At 43.1% G+C, this 20,149-nt stretch overlaps 1 protein-coding gene across 1 annotated transcript in view; it reads right to left on the bottom strand.

Moving 5' to 3' along the window:
• Nucleotides 1–2,838, bottom strand: part of zgc:112183 (uncharacterized protein LOC550410 homolog) — a 40,885-nt gene extending 38,047 nt beyond the window's left edge. The window contains exons 1-2 of the mRNA XM_060901511.1: nucleotides 2,250–2,838; nucleotides 996–1,106 (exon numbers count right to left, since the gene is read on the bottom strand). Of these exons, the coding sequence (XP_060757494.1) occupies nucleotides 996–1,106; nucleotides 2,250–2,360 (222 nt within the window). The 5' untranslated portion in view covers nucleotides 2,361–2,838. The remainder of the gene's footprint in view (nucleotides 1–995; nucleotides 1,107–2,249) is intronic.
• Nucleotides 2,839–20,149: the final 17,311 nt, after the last annotated feature.

Below are 20,149 nucleotides of genomic sequence, written 5' to 3'. Positions count from 1 at the left end.
ATGGGGAAACTCTGCACTGATGGAAATCTGAGCTCAGGCACAAACAAAAATATTAAGCTATGAGACTTTTGTCAAAGCTTAGTATGGCATAAGCGTGTAATATTATACAGACACACGTCAAGAGCGTCATTTAATGGCGGAAAACCTTTCTGCAACTTTAACTGAGGCGTGATTGTTGGTGTCAGATCAGCTGGTTTGAGTATTTCATTAACTGCTGATCTCTTGGGATTTTAATGTTTGATATGAACATTAACTGAAGTTCTTGACCTAATCTACACAAATTTTATTTTATTTTATTTTTTTTGCATTGCACTGCTGCAACATGTTGATTGGCTGATTGGATAACTGCATAAAAGAGTAGATGTTCCTATTAAAAGTAGACAGTGAGTGTGTGTAATATTATATATTACACACAATGTTAAAATGCATACGTAAATGTCTGATACAGCAAGCTTATGCTGATTTACATTTGTTGGAAGATGTGAATTTCAGACCAATTATTAAGGTAATTTTTATTGCAATTCTTTGCAGAAATGTGTAATTTATTACATTTACTCTAAAAGCGAGATTCTATATGTTGTGACTGTTTTCTGCAGTAATGCAATGGCAGGCTGCAGCCACACACTTAAGTAGTCCACTCTTGTTAAACATGAGAGCATCATCAGGTCTCTGGGGCAAACTGGTAATCATTTAGCCCGACTGAAACGTGAATGGGAAGCAGACACTCCTTTTACTGAGAGAAGCCTCAAGTGGTTTGTCGATTCAATACATTTGTTAGTTGGTGGACTAAAGTGCTCGCTCTACCAGCTGATACTGCTTTGGCAAGCTACCGTGTATCACAATAAAAAATAAATGCAAGAAAGTAATCTAAGAATTGATGAGCCCACTTCAAGAATACAAGAGCACCAACTCAGCAAGTCAATGAACACCAAAGAAGTGTGTTTGTGTAGAGCATGTGTTTGGTGGAACACTGGTTTCGACCAATTCTTACTCACCCTAAAGTCTATTCCAACAGTGGCGATGAAGTTGCCTCCCAGAAAGGCACCATCTTTAAAACGTACCAGGACACAAGTCTTCCCAACGGCTGAGTCTCCTAACAGCATTACCTACAGGTGTCAGGGTCAGAGAGAACCATTACACCTCATACATTTGTTTAAAATTATGAGGAGTGCATTCCAGATCAACATACAGCCTTACGCATTATAACAGCGTTTATAAAAGGTCATGGGAGACAGATTTAAATCTACTAGAAGCTTAGCACGTCTCAGAACCTTTACGTTTGGCTTGCATACTGAGACTGGATGCTAATTCTCATGCATGTTTACAGTAGGTTCTAATTGATGTGCATTGAGGTGGCACGGTGGTGTAGTGGTTAGCGCTGTCACCTCACAGCAAGAAGGTCTGGGTTCGAGCCCCGTGGCCGGCGAGGGCCTTTCTGTGCGGAGTTTGCATGTTCTCCCCGTGTCCACGTGGGTTTCCTCCGGGTGCTCCGGTTTCCCCCACAGTCAAAAGACATGCAGGTTAGGTTAACTGGTGGCTCTAAATTGACCGTAGGTGTGAATGTGAGTGTGAATGGTTGTCTGTGTCTATGTGTCAGCCCTGTGATGACCTGGCGACTTGTCCAGGGTGTACCCTACCTTTCGCCCGTAGTCAGCTGGGATAGGCTCCAGCTTGCCTGCGACCCTGTAGAACAGGATAAAGCGGCTAGAGATAATGAGATGAGATGATGTGCATTGAATGTGAACTTGGAAAGTCTGCAATCATAGCTAGCTTCCTCCAATGGCACAGTTATGCATGCACCTCTGCAACTATGCAATGTAGCACAGGTTATGCATCATTATGTCTTCACTCAAGTTCAGGATCAAGGATTCAAAGTGGATCTCAAGGAATCCCACCTTAAGTCAACAGTTACTACGTGCTGAGAGGAAAAAGTTCAACTGGTTCAATTTGAGATCTGTTGCAGCACAGACCAAACAGGAAATAGATTACTGAAACTCAGTCGTTTCATCAGGCAATAAAGTTTTTTTTTTTTATGCAAAGCAACACTGCTCATGCAAAGAAAGAAAGAAAGAAAGAAAGAAAGAAAGAAAGAAAGAAAGAAAGAAAGAAAGAAAGAAAGAAAGAACAACAAAGTGTTAAATATCTGATCAAACTGTGTAATAAGTGCTAGATTCCAGGAACAGTCTGAGCAGTGTGCTCCATAATAATAATAATAATAATAATAATAATAATAATAATAATATGCATACCTTGAAGGAAATGTCAAAATATTCATTAACCGAGGCGCATCGCTCCAGCATGTTTCTCGATGTTCCATTTTTAACCTCATTATCCGACATGGGCGCCTTTTTAGTGGACATGATGAACAGAAATAGCTAGCAGAGAAAGCAGGATGTGTCTTCAGCTCAGTTTTTCCTCCCAAGACACGAGAAACTGAAACGCAGGTGCGACATGCAGTGTGTCCATCAACGATCACATGCCATCGCCAGAACGCCACTGACTGATCTCGGTCGCCATTAAGAAGAGAACAGGAGAACACTAGAACGAGTGCCAAACTCTCGGACACTCCTCTGAGAGAATGAAACACTGCGTTAATGCAAACACACTAAACAGGCACTTCTGCTACGGTCCGGTCCGCTGCGCCGCCCATCATCATCATCATCACAGTGGAGAAGCAGGAAGCGGTGTGTTCATCATCTGCATGCACAGATCACTATCAGCGACCACACACACACACACACACACTAGCCAGAACCAAAAAGTAGCGCGAGCAACAGGCGCGCGAGTCAAACACACCAGGTGTTCATACCAGAAGGAGGCAATCAAACACAACAACAAATATATTTCCAAAATTCCCTTATATTCCTAAACACTGTGCTTTAACAGTCTACACAACCTCAACATATGCTCAAAGTGTCAAGCCGAGAGTGTGAGACCGCAGGTGTAAACGTCACGCTTTACTTCCGCTTTGTTGTTTGTACTGTATGTAGCCTGCTCCATCTGCTAAGAATCATAGCTATTTTTAGAGAAAGCCAGTAAGTGTTCAACAGGTTGCTTTAAGTGCTTTGTTGCTTCCTGGTCTCCAGACAGTACACATTTAAGGGTTTCCTCAAGTAGCACTGTGGCTTTAAACCCCCCGAAATGTCTTATAACTGCGTTCAATGCCAATTCAGGGGAAATTGTTGATATATTTGTATTCTCCTTTAATGGATACACCAATAGGTCTGCACTAGCTGTGTCTCGCAGTGACGTCAGCGTGGCACACGGATGCTAATGTCTCACAGGAATCATGAAAATCCAACATCCGCTTTATCCTGTTCTACAGGGTCGCAGGCGAGCTGGAGCCTATCCCAGCTGGCTACGGGCGAAAGGCGGGGTACACCCTGGACAAGTCGCCAGGTCATCACAGGACTGACACATAGACACAGACAACCATTCACACTCACATTCACACCTACGGTCAATTTAGAGTCACCAGTTAACCTAACCTGCATGTCTTTGGACTGTGGGGGAAACCGGAGCACCCGGAGGAAACCCATGCGGACACGGGGAGAACATGCAAACTCTGCACAGAAAGGCCCTCGCCGGCCACAGGGCTCGAACCCGGATCTTCTTGCTGTGAGGCGACAGCGCTAACCACTACACCACCGTGCTGCCAAAATCCAACATCAACCAACAAATTAGCACCAGAATTGCCTAAAGGGAAACTCTGATATTCTTTAACCTGGGCCTTATTTTCTCATCTTTTCAGGTCCAAATTTTTACTATGCACTAAAACTGTCGAAATTAGTTGAGTATTGAGTTAGAACGCTATAACCAGCAACCACAAAACACCTATACGATGGGGCAAACATCCGCGTCAAAGTGTTTTCACCACTGACAGGCTCATAATGTTATTATAAGTGTCTGACAACATGGAAAGGATCCCTACAGAGACACACTTGTGTCTGTTTACCTCAATAACTGTAAAGAAACTGTAGAAAATGATAGTTTCTACAGTCATTAACTGCATCCGAATACTCATACTGCCATTCTATTAGTACACAAAAAAGCAATACATTACAGACATTCTTATCCAGAGCAATGTACAACATACCCAGAGCAGCCTGGGGAGCAGTTGGGGGTTAGGTGCCTTGCTCAAGAGCACTTCAGCCATTCCTGCTAGTCCAGGGAATTAAACCAGCAACCTTTAGGCCATGGCTTCCTCATGGGCTTCCCCACAAGCAGTATGTTGGGCGTGTGAATACGCAGTAGGAATTTAATAATAGTCAAATGGTACCAAGATGATCTGCTACATTCGTAGTCTGCACTACACTACACTACACTATCCCATAATTCACTTGGAGTCTCTGAATAACCAAAGAATTATTCCAATGGCAAAAATAGAAAGAAAAAAAAGCTGTCTGAAGCAAGGCCGTTTGTTGTAGCAGTATACAAAGGTATCAAGAATGGTTTAAACATTTCTGCCACTGCAAAAAAAAAAAAAAAAAAAAAAAAATATATATATATATATATATATATATATATATATATATATATATATATATATATATAATTTTTTTTTTTTGTGGCATACATGGGTATACATCATCCGTGAACATCCAAGTCAGAGGCCAGGTAAGAGTACGTCCTAATTGTGTCCTTACTAATTGTGTCGCTCACATACCCATAGAATATACCACATTTACGATGTGGGAGTAGGTACTTAACCATCATTAGTACACACCTTTCTGCTTTTCCAGTCTTTGGCATAGCACCCCATTCAGTGCATGTAGTCGATTATCATGTGGAGGGAATTCTGATGTTTACAATAGGAGAAATCACACAGAATTTTTGTAGTTTATTTCCAAAGTAATGCCAGAATATTTAGTTGATGATAACAACATGGATGAGCCATTTGAATTTGATGGTTGTCACTAGTCATTTGAGCCAGAAAACAGCCCCATGCAATAATCAGTGACCAGAAGGAGTTCAGGGAGGATGTTTCATTTAATAATTAACTGAAGAGTTAAATGAAGTGTGTTGAGGAGAGAAAAAGTAGAGAAAACCCAAACAGGTGCAGTGCAAGGGGCTGAGACTGAGAGCTATATTGGTCTACAAAAAGCTTTGGTGAAAGTATGTCCATGTGTCATCCATCATTTACTAAAGGTTTGTCTCTAACCTCTGACCAAGAGTTTGAACAGTGCAGGCTGATAGAGCCATGAATAGCAACTAAACGTAATCAACGTCTGACTGAGTCTCATTCACTATATGATAGTGCAGTTGTTTCATGTATTTTTATTTTCTTGGAAAAAAGACCAGTAAATTCTACAACCAAGCTAAAATCATTTTTAAAAAAAAATTAAGGTTTACCAAAAGGTTCTACTGCTCCTCTCTGATAGACACTCAGTTAAATGGTTCTGCATAGAACATTTAAGGATTCCTCCAAAGGGGTATCTGAAGAACCTTTACAGTTTCTAGGTTTAAGAGTATACTACTGTTAATCTGATCTGTTCCCATCTATATGCCTTTTTTTTCTTCCTTCCTGCTTGTGAACTGAGTGGGCAGATCTTGTTACAATGGATCCGGATTTTTATTTTTATTTTTTGAGGATTTTCACACAGCACCATTTCACCAATCATTTGCAAGACCTATTAAGTGACGATTCTAACTGTCCACCCACAGACGTGCTGGGCTGAGGGGGAGAGGGAGGGGGTATTTAAAGGTAGCATTCTCATTCTCACACTTTTCATTGAAATTCCCATTAGAAGCCCTGATCATTCAAATAGAATCCTTCACATGAGCATCAAAGAGTGAAATTTATCATCTAAGCTCTTGTTCTTATTTCTAAACAAGCTTGTGCATCTCTTCTCAACTTTGGAAAATAAAATAAGCCAATGGACAGGTTCTTATTATAGTCATAGGCATTCTAGGAACTCTTATTCTGCTCTTTTACAATCCTGGGCTTAACTCAAAGCCCAATATCATGTGAGTCAAAACAATACGTGTGCAATTCATGCTCAGATGGAAGCCTGTATAATCAGAATCAGAGTAAGCAGTAGCATTCTCATGATCTTATTACCATAATCAGACACCTCAATGATGAGCCTCTGCTGTAACAACCAACCCTGTGTTATGTAGGCTTAAATGTGATGGGTACAATAACAGCCCTCCAAATAAGTCATCACTGAATGTTTCCTGTTGATCAATATTATTACCGTGTGGCAGTAATGGAGGTTGATGGGATTGACCAAAAAAGGCAATCACTATGCATGATTGTTTGTTATGTTCATGGGCATAACTTTGTACGCAGTGATCACATACAACTGTCAGATCAGATGGCAGATCTTTTGGTATTCCTTATCCATTTCAGACATAATGCTGAAACCCAGTAGCTGTACTGGTATGGAGCCTGTTATTGAGTTCTCTCCAAGGTGTGAAGTTATGACATCTAGTGGTGTTTGGTTTTGACAGCCAGTAGCAGCCCACACAGTTCTGTCCTGTCAGGATGCATACTCACTGTGAAGCCAATGATGACGATAGCAAAGAAGGAACCAAGGATGAATTTGCCCTGGTCAAAATGTACTTGTAACTAAGTCTTCCCAACTCCACTGTCTCCAACCAGGATGGTTTATGAAAAGAGAAATAAGCCAGTCAGATTTTTTTTTATTAATGATTTGAGAAAGGCTGATGTGCATTTTTATTCACAATCTCATAACATGTGTTATGAGATTGTGAATAAAAAGAATGATATTTTTGATTGTGTGAACAGATTAGCCAGTTTGCAATGTCTTGGATGTCTCAGCACTGTCAGAGGAGTGATATAAATAGACCAGGCAAAAGGGATGTTAATGATTGTCATACTCCACAGCATACATTTTCTCTCTCGTTCTCTCTCATTCTCTCTCTGAGGTTCTCTCGATAAGCATCTCATTGCAGGTCATGGCTCGGCTCAACAGGGAGCAGAAGCCTTCTGTGGGCGTGATCTGGCACATGTTGCCATGGTTATTCCATCCATATGCAGCCTCAGTGACTGGCCTAAGGGCTGAAGACACACTTGCCGTTCTTTCATCACTTCTGGTCAGTCATCTCTACTTTTTGCTGCTTTATCTGCCAACGCTGAGACACCTTCCTCTCCCAGAATTCTGACCTGGAGTCTTCTTTAATCCCTGCATAGTGTAGGAGTTTCATTTCCTTCGTGTTTCAAGCCATTTCCTGCAAGGATGTGTTATTTTTAGCAATACTCCCATTTTTGTTCGAACATGTGGGCACATTTTATGCATAAACTGTAAACTGTTGAACAAGTGGGTGCAGTTTATGAATAAACTGTGATGGGGAGGGGTGTGACTAAAGGCTGGAATTGTAAGACTACATTCAGTAGCTGTAGAACCACCACAAATTAGTGTCACTGGGGTGGGGGAGACGATCGCTGTATCTGAAAACAGAAAATCCCTCAAAAGAACATTGACATTTTTGAGTCACACAATGCCTGAGTTGGTCCTAATCACAACAGGCAACCAAGCGCTATTTCTTTGTCATATGAAATGCATTTTAACATGAATAGAACTTAAAGCCCTTAGTGTGCACCTTGCAGGAGAACATATGATTGGGGAAAGGGGAAATGAAGTGGATGGTTACCATAGCAGCACATCAGTCTCCAGGCAAGACCTTCAGCACAGAGATTTCTTTATTTCAGCACTTCATCACATAAACATGACAAACAGGCTCCTTGAGCAGCAGATAACATGAACCATCGCCCTCTTAGCTGTCTTATATAAAAATCCCATTTTTGGCCTTAATGAACATCTGTCTCCTATGTAATCCTTCCAGATCTAACTAATGCCTCATTATGCAGCACTGTATTCAGAAGCAACATGGAAGCTAAACAGAAATGTCTGAAGAAAAAAGAGCAGTATGGACATTAACCTTCATCATTTGTTGTGACTTCATCCTTGAATTCACAAGTAGCCCAGAATGCTAAAAACATAAGTACTGCACTAAGAAATGAATTATATTATAATAAAGCCAAGCAGAAATGACTATGTTTGTCATTAAAATGTCCGTTGGGGGGGGGGGTAATAACCCGAACGTACTTGAGCCTTTTTTTTTTCACTGTAATTAAAGGCAGGGCTTTGAACCGGTTCAAGGAACGAAAACCGGGAACTTTTTCTATTTCACATGGAACAGAAACGAAACCAGAAACTTTATTATTTTTTATGTTCTGGAACAGAAACGCTTATTAAAAATAATGGTAACCGGTTAATACCGGTTTTTATTTTGTTCTTCAAAGTTTCCGTAGCCTACAAATAAAAAAGTCATTCTTCTCCTGCGCAAGTTTCTATGACCCGCTGGGGTTCATTTCCTGTGTGACATTCGCTGACTGAATGGAGAGAGTGGGAGGGTGGACTACTATCACGTCTCCACATCTTAAATAAGAGGTAAATACTGCAGTCTATCGTTATTCAAAAACGTCAATTTCAAACACAATATCAATATATTTGTCCACGTTAATGAGAGGCTCGCGAACATTAAATGACGTTAACCTCTGTTAGCCTATCAATGCATGGGGCCTAACTAGCCTTTGGTAACACACTAAATGAATTATCTTTCATTTTTGGCACTTTTTCTGTTTGTGTAGATGGGAAGACATACTGAGAATCCAAATCGCCAACATTTGAAATAATAATTGTTTTGAATTATTTCTTGTCTTATTTAATGAAGGTTGTAATAGAATTAGCCTACATTTGGCTTAAGCTGGATGAGACAGAGACATAATTTTATAGCCATTTGTTAAACAGCTGACAGGGAACGTAATTAACCGTTCCGGGAATGAAATTTTTTTGTTCTAACCGGTTCGGGAACGTCTGTTTAATGGTGGAACCCAAAACCGGAAACGTTAAAATTCCGTTTCTGTTCGGAACGAACCAATAGGAAAAAAATTCTGGTTCAAAGCCCTGATTAAAAGACCTTAATTCTTTTTGGTTATATTACAAGTCAAAACCTATTACAGTGGTGCTTGAAAGTTTGTGAACCCTTTAGAATTTTCTATATTTCTGCATAAATATGACCTAAAACATCATCAGATTTTCACACAAGTCCTAAAAGTAGATAAAGAGAACCCAGTTAAACAAATGAGAAAAAAATTATACTTGGCCATTTATTTATTGAGGAAAATTATCCAATATTACTTATTTTTGAGTGGCAAAAGTATGTGAACCTCTAGGATTAGCAGTTAATTTGAAGGTGAAATTAGAGTCAGGTGTTTTCAATCAATGGGATGACAAGCAGGTGTGAGTGGGCACCCTGTTTTATTTAAAGAACAGGGATCTATCAAAATCTGATCTTCACAACACATTTGTGGAAGTGTATCATGGCATGAACAAAGGAGATTTCTGAGGACCTCAGAAAAAGCGTTGTTGATGCTCATCAGACTGGAAAAGGTTACAAAACCATCTCTAAAGAGTTTGGACTCCACCAATCTACAGTCAGACAGACTGTGTACAAATGGAGGAAATTCAAGACCATTGTTACCCTCCCCAGGAGTGGTCGACCAACAAAGATCACTCCAAGAGCAAGGTGTGTAAAAGTTGGCGAGGTCACAAAGGACCCCAGGGTAACTTCTAAACAACTGAAGGCCTCTCTCACATTGGCTAATGTTAATGCTCATGAGTCCACCATCAGGAGAACACTGAACAACAATGATGTGCATGGTAGGGTTGCAAGGAGAAAGCCACCGCTCTCCGAAAAGAACATTGCTGCTTGTCTGCAGTTTGCTAAACATCACATGGACAAGCCAGAAGGCTATTGGAAAAATGTTTTGTGGACGGATGAGACCAAAATAGAAATTTTGGTTTAAATGAGCAGCGTTATGCTTGGAGAAAAGAAAACACTGCATTCCAGGATAAGAATCTTATCCCATCTCTGAAACATGGTGGTGGTAGTATCATGGTTTGGGCCTGTTTTGCTGCATCTGGGCCAGGATGGCTTGCCATCATTGATGGAACAATGAATTCTGAATTATACCAGCGAATTCTAAAGGAAAATGTCAGGACATCTGTCCATGAACTGAATCTCAAGAAAAGGTGGGTCATGCAGCAAGACAACGACCCTAAGCACACAAGTTGTTCTACCGAAGAATGGTTAAAGAAGAATAAAGTTAATGTTTTGGAATAGCCAAGTCAAAGTCCTGACCTTAATCCAATCAAAATGTTGTGGAAGGACCTGAAGCGAGCAGTTCATGTGAGGAAACCCACCAACATTCCAGAGTTTAAGCTATTCTGTACGGAGGGATTGGCTAAAATTCCTCCAAGCCGGTGTACAGGACTGATCAACAGTTACTGGAAATGTTTAGTTGCAGTTATTGCTGCACAAGGGCGTCACACCAGATACTGAAAGCAAACGTTCACATGCTTTTGCCACTCACAGATATGTAATATTGGATCATTTTCCTCAATAAATAAATGACCAAGTATAATATTTTTGTCTCATTTGTTTAACTGGGTTCTCTTTATCTACTTTTAGGACTTGTGTGAAAATCTGATGATGTTTTAGGTCATATTTATGCAGAAATATAGAAAATTCTAAAGGGTTCACAAACTTTCAAGCACCACTGTATGTGCGTGCAATTTGTAAATACCTTTGTTTATTCCTAGTGATAGAGATATTTGTTTGACTTGTTCTTGAAACTGGTACAGGCTGTCCTGATTGCTGCTTGTTTTGGTTAAGTTACATCCTTGAGATTTATTTTCGCTCACACATTCTGCTCTCTGCTTAATGAAGGTTATGTTGACCAGTAATGTATTTCTTCTTTTTATAAGACTATGATCCTGATGGGTGATGTAATAGTACATAATGTCTTTCTTCTTTCAGACAATGGTGTAGTCTAAACCAGTGAGGTATTGCTTCATTAGCCATTTACATTATACTTATGCCGCTTTTCCACTACAAACGCGGCTGAGCCGTGCCGTGCTGAGTCGAGCTGAGTCGAGCTGAGCGGGGCTGTTGGAGTTGCATTTCGACTACAACCGCGCTGAACCGCGCTGGCTGGAAGTGGGTGGACACATTGGATGGAGTTAGCGAAAGTGGGTGGACGTCAGGTGATGTCGTTAAGCAGCGCAAACAGTGACATCAGTGACAGTGGCGGAACAAGTCAGAGCCGGGCCGGGGGCAGGGCAAATGACCGGGCCCTTTATTAAAGCTTATCATAACATCATTTTAGGCTACAAAATGTCCGCAACTGCGGTGTTTACCAATTTCAACACTACCGGGTGCAACTATGTTATTTAGTACATCAAGTCCTTCAAACGAACATGTAACTCAGAAACAAAAAACATTAGGATACTGTACATGGCTCATAATAAAACATCAATAGCCTATACTGCGCACATTATTTGAAGGGCATACGAATGAGCGCTCAGAGGTTGCAACGGTGACAGGAAGAGTCAGAAATAAAAGGAGGGCGGTGCAAACCTCACTGAATGCACTGTGTTTACCAATTTCAACACTACGGGGTGCAACTATGTTATTTTGTACATTAAGTCCTTCAAACGAACATGTAACTCAGAAACAAAAAAAAACATTCGGCGACATACTGTATATGGCTCATAATAAAACATCAATAGCCTACTGCGCGCATTATTTGAAGGGCATACGACGAGCCTTGCGCTCCGCGAACTCGTCCACAATGCTCTGTATGTCACTGATTCAGTGATCTTTTCAGTGGTAGTCTCACGACCCGAATAGTAAACAATAAACATGGAGGACATGGAGTCGTTAGTGTTGCTGGTCTTGGTGCTGTGGCTTGTTGTCACCGACAACGCCAACAGATACTGGCAAGAGCGTATAGATGAGGCGAGGCGCATAAGGCTTCAGAAATTCTCGTAATTCGTAATTCTCCTTCTTCCGGGTTTGCGGTGTTTACAGATCCCAGCGCGCTCGCGGGGCGTGTGTGGGCATGTGAGGACACTCCTCCTCACCAATCAGTGCACAGGGGAGTGTCTGCTCACGCCCCCAGCCTCAGTCGGCACGGCTTGGCTCGCTTCAGCCCCACTCCAAAACGGTGCGAGTTTTAGGGGCTAAGCAGGGCTGAAACGAGCTGAGTCGTGCTGGTTTTTGGTAGTCGAAACGCGAGCCGTGTCGGGCTGAAGTGAGCTGAAGCGAGCTGAAAAAGGGTAGTGGAAAAGGGCCATTAGATAACTTAATTGACAAAGCTAAGTCATCATCCATTCACACAGCTACAACACACTCTTGAATGTGAATATGTGCTCATCTTTGTCCTACAATAAACTGAGAAACATCTCTGAGCAGCTGTGTCTGTCAGTGACCGTTTGCTCCCGGATTGATCTATGAGGCAGAATTGGCGACAGAGGTCTCCATTCCTAGATAATACTTTGTCAATTCAACCTCCTTCGCTACAGCCAGATCAAAACCTAACACCTAGTCATCCATATTTCAGGCCATTCTTGCCCTCACACAATGTATTGCATTGGTTTTATTGGACATTGCACGTGCAGTTATGCATATTCATGAGCCATTGCCCTGATGAAAACAGGAGTGAAAGCCCAGCTTCTTGAGTTCATCTTTATGCACAGGGTGTTTCAAAAAAATTTATATCATTTCACAATCCAATAACTTTGCCAGTTCTCGTTCAATTGACCTAAAATTTTAACAGCATGTGTGGAAACAAGTCAAAATTTTATGTTTAATGTTTTTTGTTTTTATCTTTTTAGGTATAGAAATGCCATTCACTGGGAAAAAAAGGCGTTTTGTGTGTTAGAGTATGCTCGAACACAGTTGAACAAGACCGTGCAGCGTGTGTTTATGAGAGAATTCTCTAAAAATGCACCAACTGCAATGCAGATTTGGACATAGCACAAAAAGTTCAAAGAGGAAGGCTGTCTGTGTGTGTGTGTCTCAGGCGGTACGCATATTGAAAATTTGTGAAATTGTTCATGGAATCCACATACCTTTGAATTTTTCATTCAAATTTTGAGGAATAAATCTTATATTGCTCAACATTAAGCCTGTTCAGTTTCATTTGCCTCAACTATGTAGTTTCTGGGATATTTACATATCAAATTTTTTTTGAAACACCCTGTATTTATTTGCTATATAACTTGTAAATGCTGACAGGCTTCAAGACTAATATTGCATACGTATATCAATGAAATCAGTCCAAATCTGAAGGACACTAATACATTAGGATTTATGTAATATTATGTCAGCAGATGGCACTGCAATCCCTCAAGGGTAATAAATCACAACAGTGCTGAATAGTTTGGAAGCACATTGTGGCTGTGCCTGGTCATTTACTCTGCCACAGTGAAGCTAATGGTGTGGTTGATGCAGCCTCATGTCCAATCTTTTCATTAATACAACATATTGGCGACAAAGATGTCATCACCTCTACTGCATTTCCAAAAGATCACTAATGTGCAATGAATTGTGACTCTGCTGCAAAATCTGTCAATACATCAAATTAGGTTAGTGCATTGTGCTATTTTAGAAGATTCGCTGATGTGATTTGAGAGATTTAGAGACCGGCTTGTTGAGAAAACAAGTACACAGTCAGCTGCAGGGCATGGAAAAGATATACTGTATTCATACAAATTGCCAAAATGGATGATCCAGTGGCGGCACAGTGGTGTAGTGGTTAGCGCTGTTGTCTCACAGCAAGAAGGTCCGGGTTCGAGCCCCGTGGCCGACGAGGGCGTTTCTGTGCGGAGTTTGCATGTTCTCCCCGTGTCCGCGTGGGTTTCCTCCGGGTGCTCCGGTTTCCCCCACAGTCCAAAGACATGCAGGTTAGGTTAACTGGTAACTCTAAATTGACCATAGGTGTGAATGAGAGTGTGAATGGTTGTCTGTGTCTATGTGTCAGCCCTGTGATGACCTGGCGACTTGTCCAGGGTGTACCCCGCCTTTCGTCCGTAGTCAGCTGGGATAGGCTCCAGCTTGCCTGCGACCCTGTAGAACAGGATAAAGTGGCTAGAGATAATGAGATGAGATGGGATGATCCAGTGGGCATACCACACACTTCAAGGCATGAGGGAAATTCAGAGTGTACACTGTCACTGTTTCATGTGGTAACTGTTACAAGTGTTCAACACTGTTACAGGTGCACCTCACCATAACTTTTTTGGGATTATCTTATTGGTATTTAAAGTTTAGGTGGTGCAATGGGGAGCGCCACCTGATGGTCTGATCCTGAGCTACGGTATGGAGTTTTGTATGTTCTCCATATGTCCATGTGGGTTTTCACCAGGTTCTCTAGTTTCCTCCTACCTCTCAAAAATATGCCAGTACGTCAGGGGTGTCCAGTGGCTGCTGTGGGTGCAGGTTTTCCTTCCAGTCAAGCAGGAGCCACACCTGATTCCACCTATTTAATCAAGCAATGTTGACTTTCAACAGACCATCAGGTGTAGTTTCAGTTTGGTTGGAAGCTGATGAAAATCTGCACTCACAGTGGCATTTTCTGGAAACCCCAGAAGTAGGTGGACTGGCTACACAAAGTTGTCTCTAGGTAGGTGTGTGCGTGCATGGTGTCCCATTCAGGGTATATTCCCTCCTTGTGCTCGTGTTCCTGGGATAGGTTCCAGAGTCAGATAAAACACTTACTGAAGATGAATGAACAAATATTCTTTTTTCTGCCAAACCATTTGCCTAGGAGTGACCTCAGCTTGTTCTACTGAGAAAAGAAAGTCAGCCCACACACCAATAGTGAGACTGATATTAGCTGACTTTTCTGCTCTTATTTCTAGTAAGCTTAAAAACTCTTGCATAACCAACGTTTTTTTGCAGCAGCAGGTGACTTATTGAGAAAGGGCAGCCACTTGTAAACATCCCGCACCTTGAAGTTATGCAATATTATCAAATTTGTTTGAGCTGTCTGTTCATGATGAATATATAATCCATGGCACACACTGCTTTTTTTTGTCCCAGCCAACTTAGAGCTTGCTGATGTGTCACATGCTATTGATATAGTGAAGGTCACATTCATGGCAGAAGAAAGTTTGCTTCTTTGGTTTATGTCTACAATTTGTGAGGGAAAAATCAATTTAGTGCTTTTTGACCGCTTTTCATCATTTATTTTCTGAGATTTAACACGAAAGACAGTTCTCAAATATTTCCTTCAAACTGCCCAGTTAAATCAGTGACCTGATTTGTACCTCATATCACTTGTCCTGTTTGAGCATCCCATACATCCACAGAACACTGTCCAACAGAAAAGAAAAAAAAACTCAAAACACCAATAGTTGTCTTGGTGTATGGCTTTCAAAATTCAAATCTAGATCTCATCTCATTATCTCTAGCCGCTTTATCCTGTTCTACAGGGTCGCAGGCAAGCTGGAGCCTATCCCAGCTGACTACGGGCGAAAGGCGGGGTACACCCTGGACAAGTCGCCAGGTCATCACAGGGCTGACACATAGACACAGACAACCATTCACACTCACATTCACACCTACGGTCAATTTAGAGTCACCAGTTAACCTAACCTGCATGTCTTTGGACTGTGGGGGAAACCGGAGCACCCGGAGGAAACCCACGCGGACACGGGGAGAACATGCAAACTCCACACAGAAAGGCCCTCGCCGGCCCCAGGGCTCGAACCCAGGACCTTCTTGCTGTGAGGCGACAGCGCTAACCACTACACCACCGTGCCGCCCCAAATCTAGATCTTTGGTTACAATTCATAAACAAGCTCCTCCCTCTCTTACACCATATGCCCCTGTGATTGAACTCCACTACTCATCATCTGGGTTCTTCTCATTTCTTAAATTGCACCTTCTCTTCCTTGGAGGGAGGAGCTAAGAAGTAATGAAGGGACACAAGGAAAGGAAGCAAAGTAGTGGACAGGAGAACAAGAGGATTAAATCATTCATTCATATTCAATAATCATTTTATCCTGGTCAGGAGCATCCTGGGAACAGTGGATGCCATGTGGAAATATACATAGATGGGGATGCCAGTCCATCAATGGACACCATATGTGCATGTGCGTGCGCGCGCGCACACACACATTCATACCAACTCAGCACAGCCAATTCTACTACAAGCTGGTTTTAGATTAGATTAGATTAGATTAGATTAGATTAGATTAGATAAAACTTTATTGATCCCTTTGGGCGGGTTCCCTCAGGGAAATTAAAGATTCCAGCAGCATCATTACAGATAAACAGAGAAAAGAAATAGAGAAAACTTCTAGATAAAGTATTTACATATACAAATATAAAAAGAATAAGATATGGGGAAGAGAGGAAGGGGGAGGGGGAAAAAAGGTGGGGAGGGGGGGCGGCGGCAGGAGAGATATTGCACATTATATTGCACATTGTCCGGTATTGCTTATTGTTAGGCTAGGCTACTGCTCCTTCCCGTCCTCTGTCCTCCTGTTACCCCTCCCCCCCAGAGAGGAGTTGTACAGTCTGATGGCGTGAGGGACAAAAGAGTTTTTAAGTCTGTTCGTCCTGCACTTGGGAAGGAGCATTCTGTCACTGAACAGGCTCCTCTGGTTGCTGATGACAGTGTGCAGAGGGTGACTGGCATCATCCATGATGTTCAATAGTTTGTCCACAGACCACTTCTCTACCACCATCACCAGAGAGTCCAGCTTCATGCCAACCACAGAGCTGGCCCGCCTGATCAGTTTGTCCAGCCTGGATGTGTGTAAAACAGGACACTAGTGACCACAGACTGATCGAACATCCACAGGAGTTTCCTGCAGATGTTAAAAGGACTGCAGCCTCCTAAGGAAGTATAGCCTGCTCTGTCCCTTCTGGAACGATACATGATGTCTTCCAGAGGGTGGGCATTTTCCCCAGCTGCAGGCTGAGGTTGAAGATGCGTTGGACTGGTTCACCCAGTTCAGCAGCACAGGTCTTCAGTAGTCGGGGGACACACCTTGTCCGGGCCTGCTGCTTTCTTGGGGTGAAGCTTCCTCAGTTGACCTCTGACCTGGTCTGCAGTAATGCATAGAGGAGTCTGTGTTGAGGTGGGAGAGGAGGGGGCTACTGTGATGACTGGGGGGGAGGTGTGTTGAGGGAAGAAGGAGAGATGGTTGCAGTGAGGGAGAGGGTGGGGGGGACGTGGGCTGGTTGAACCGATTGAAAAAGTCATTCAACTCATTCGCCCTCTCCACTGTCCCCTCAACGACTCTGGTCTTTGTATTGTGGCCTGTGATGGTTTTCACACCTTCCCAGACCTCCCTCATGCTGTTCTCCTTCAGCTTCTGCTCCACCTTTCTCCTGTAGCTGTCCTTAGCTTCCCTCACGCAGCGTTTTACCTCCTGCTGTGCTGCTTTCATTGCCTCCCTATCCCTGCTCCTGAAGGCGGCCTTCTTCCTGTTGAGCACAGCTTTGACTTCCTGTGTTACCCATGGCTTGTTGTTAGGGTAACACCATACAGTCTTAGCGGGGGAGACCACGTCTGCACAGAAGTTAAGGTAATCCGTCAGACAGTGTGGGCTAAGCAGCACATCCCAGTCCGTGATGTCATAGCAGTCCCTGAGGGCATCTTCCATTTCAGGGGACCACCTCCTGATGGAGCTAGTTGTTGCAGGCTGCCTTTGAACCAGGGGGGTGTACTTTGGCTGTAGAAGAACCAGGTTGTGGTCAGACTTCCCTAGTGTGGGGAGGGGTGTGACTCTGTATGCATCCCTCACATTAGCATACAGCAAGTCAATTGTCCTGTTGTTCCTTGTTGGACAGTCCACAGCCTGGTAAAAAGCAGCCAAAGTAGAGTCCAAAAGTAGCATGATTAAAGTCCCCAGAAATGATGATAAATGCCTCAGGGTGCTGTGTCTGCAGCCTTGCTGTGACAGAGTGAATCCTCTCACATGCAGCGGCTGCATCTGCCCTCGGAAGGATGTAAACACAGATGGTGATCACGTGACTGAACTCCCTTGGCAGATAATATGGCCGCAGGCTAACCGCTAGCAGCTCCAAGTCCGGGCAACATAAAACTGGCTTTACGGAGATACAGTATGTCCCGGGTTACACCAGCGGTTGTTAACATAAATGAGGAGTCCCCCACCTTTGCTTTTCCCGCATGTGTTAGTGTCTCTGTCGGCTCTCACAGCAGTGAATCCCCGCAGGTCCACGTTAGCATCCGGTACAAGGTGTGTTAGCCATGTCTCTAAAGATAAATAAGCTGCTCTCCCAGTAAATCCGCTGGTTGTTCAGAGCGGAAAGCTCGTTGACTTTATTTGACAGCGAGTTCACATTCCCCATGATAACGGAGGGAATGGATGGTTTGTAGCACTGCCGGTTGTCCGCTAGCCTAGCCTTTAGCTTAGCTCCAGCCTTGCAGCCCCTGGGTTTCCTTCTCAGCTCGGCTGGGATGGGGTGTTGTATCCCGGCTCGTCCCATTATTTTCAGGGCCAGCAGCTCCTCTCTCCAAGTAGTGAGAAAACTGGCTCCTGGTTGCGTGTTAAAGTTAAATATATCCATGTTATATAGTAAAACACACTATGTCTTCGTAAGAAGAGCAGAAAAGTTAAAAAAAAAAAAAGGTGAAAAAAAAAGAGGTTTAAAGAGCTAAAAACTACAGAGCTACTGGAGAGGCAGCTGTCTCACACAGCGCCCACATCAAGAGGAAGCTGAAGGAGAACAGCATAAGGGAGGTCTGGGAAGGTGTGAAAACCATCACAGGCCACAATACAAAGACCAGAGTTGTTGAGGGGACAGTGGAGAGGGCGAAGGAGTTGAATGACTTTTTCAATTGGTTCAACCAGCCCACGTCCCCCCCACCCTCTCCCTCACTGCAGCCATCTCTCCTTTGGAGGTGAGAGGAAAATGGAGAACCTAGAGGAAACTCATAAGGCTAGGAGAATGCATGCAGAACTTCACAGAGACAGTAACCCTGGGTCTGCGAGGTGATAATGCTATCTGTGCTGCTACTAGGAGGAATCAAGAAAACCGTACTTGCCAAATGCTCACTCAAGCAAAAATGTTCAGGGATAACAGTGAATGATGGTCGTATTAGATGTATGCTTATATGTAGTTTTTTTTTTCCCCCCAAAGCACCTTTTCCAGATTCATCACTTTACATCTTGGATAAATGTTGACTCTTAAAACTTCTACTCAGAACCTAGTGTTACTCTCTTCACAGATGGATCACACCACTGGAATAGCAGAGTAATAACCTTAAAGAGCTCTTGATAAACCTACGAGTTGCTTGCTTCGAGGAGTGTGGTATACAGGTAGTCGTCGACTTACAACCTATGCAACTTACCACTGATCGACTTTACGACCATCTGGTTACGACTGGCGAGTGTTTCCCAGCTGAGCTAGCTGAGCGTACGACAGTTTCCGCCCCAGCTCTCGCCATGCACACTGCTCAGTGTGAGCAGCATCCCGGTACAGTAAACTTCTCCCGTGTCCGTTTGAAGCAATGGACCCAAACATAGAACGATTTGCAAGGATTGAACGGATGGTACATGATGCGCTTCATCCATATCGTGAAATTTATGAGAAAAAGAAACAATTCAGATGAGGCTTATCATGTTTATGAAAAGGGCAAATCCTCCTGCCAGCCCGAGCGCTGCAACAGCTGATGATGATGTAGACGACCCACAGCCAATAGTCTGGCTAACGCGACTTCAAAGCTCTGCGAGCATTTGGTCTGGCAAAGATATTAAGCCCAACCGTTTCCCAAAGGCGTGGTTGACCCGCCTCCCTGAAATGCCTCAGTTTGCTACTGGTCGAAGCCAGAAAAGGCTGTGACGAAGCTTAAACCAATCACATCACTCTTTCCTCTGACGTATGTGACGCGACAGAAACTCCTTGAGTAACAGGAAGAAGATAAATACCTCCAGGGCTGCTCTTTGCTCCGTTTTCAATGAGAACTTCCCGTTGAATGCTTTCAATACAGCATCTACCGCTGTGTCAAAGGCTTGCTGCTGCTCCATGTTCGTAATGTTTCTAGTGAATGAAGCGCTTCCGGCATAGATTCTGTAAACAATCTATGGCTTCCGGTCACAGTTCTACTACGTCACTGCCTTGAACACGCCTCTACCCAGGGCCGTTGGAGATGCTCAAAGTTGATTGGCTCCCGATATTTCAGGAGCTTGGAAGAGCTGGAGATAGCTTGCCTTGCCAGACTAAGCTCGCAACACAGGCCCTCGTGTTGCGTCACACTTAGGATGGGCGGGCCCAGGCTACACAGCCAAGCACCAGT

The sequence above is a fragment of the Neoarius graeffei genome, chromosome 20, assembly GCF_027579695.1.
Source record: "Neoarius graeffei isolate fNeoGra1 chromosome 20, fNeoGra1.pri, whole genome shotgun sequence".
NCBI classification, from domain to species: domain Eukaryota; kingdom Metazoa; phylum Chordata; class Actinopteri; order Siluriformes; family Ariidae; genus Neoarius; species Neoarius graeffei.
This window is presented reverse-complemented; position numbering and strand designations above follow the sequence as displayed.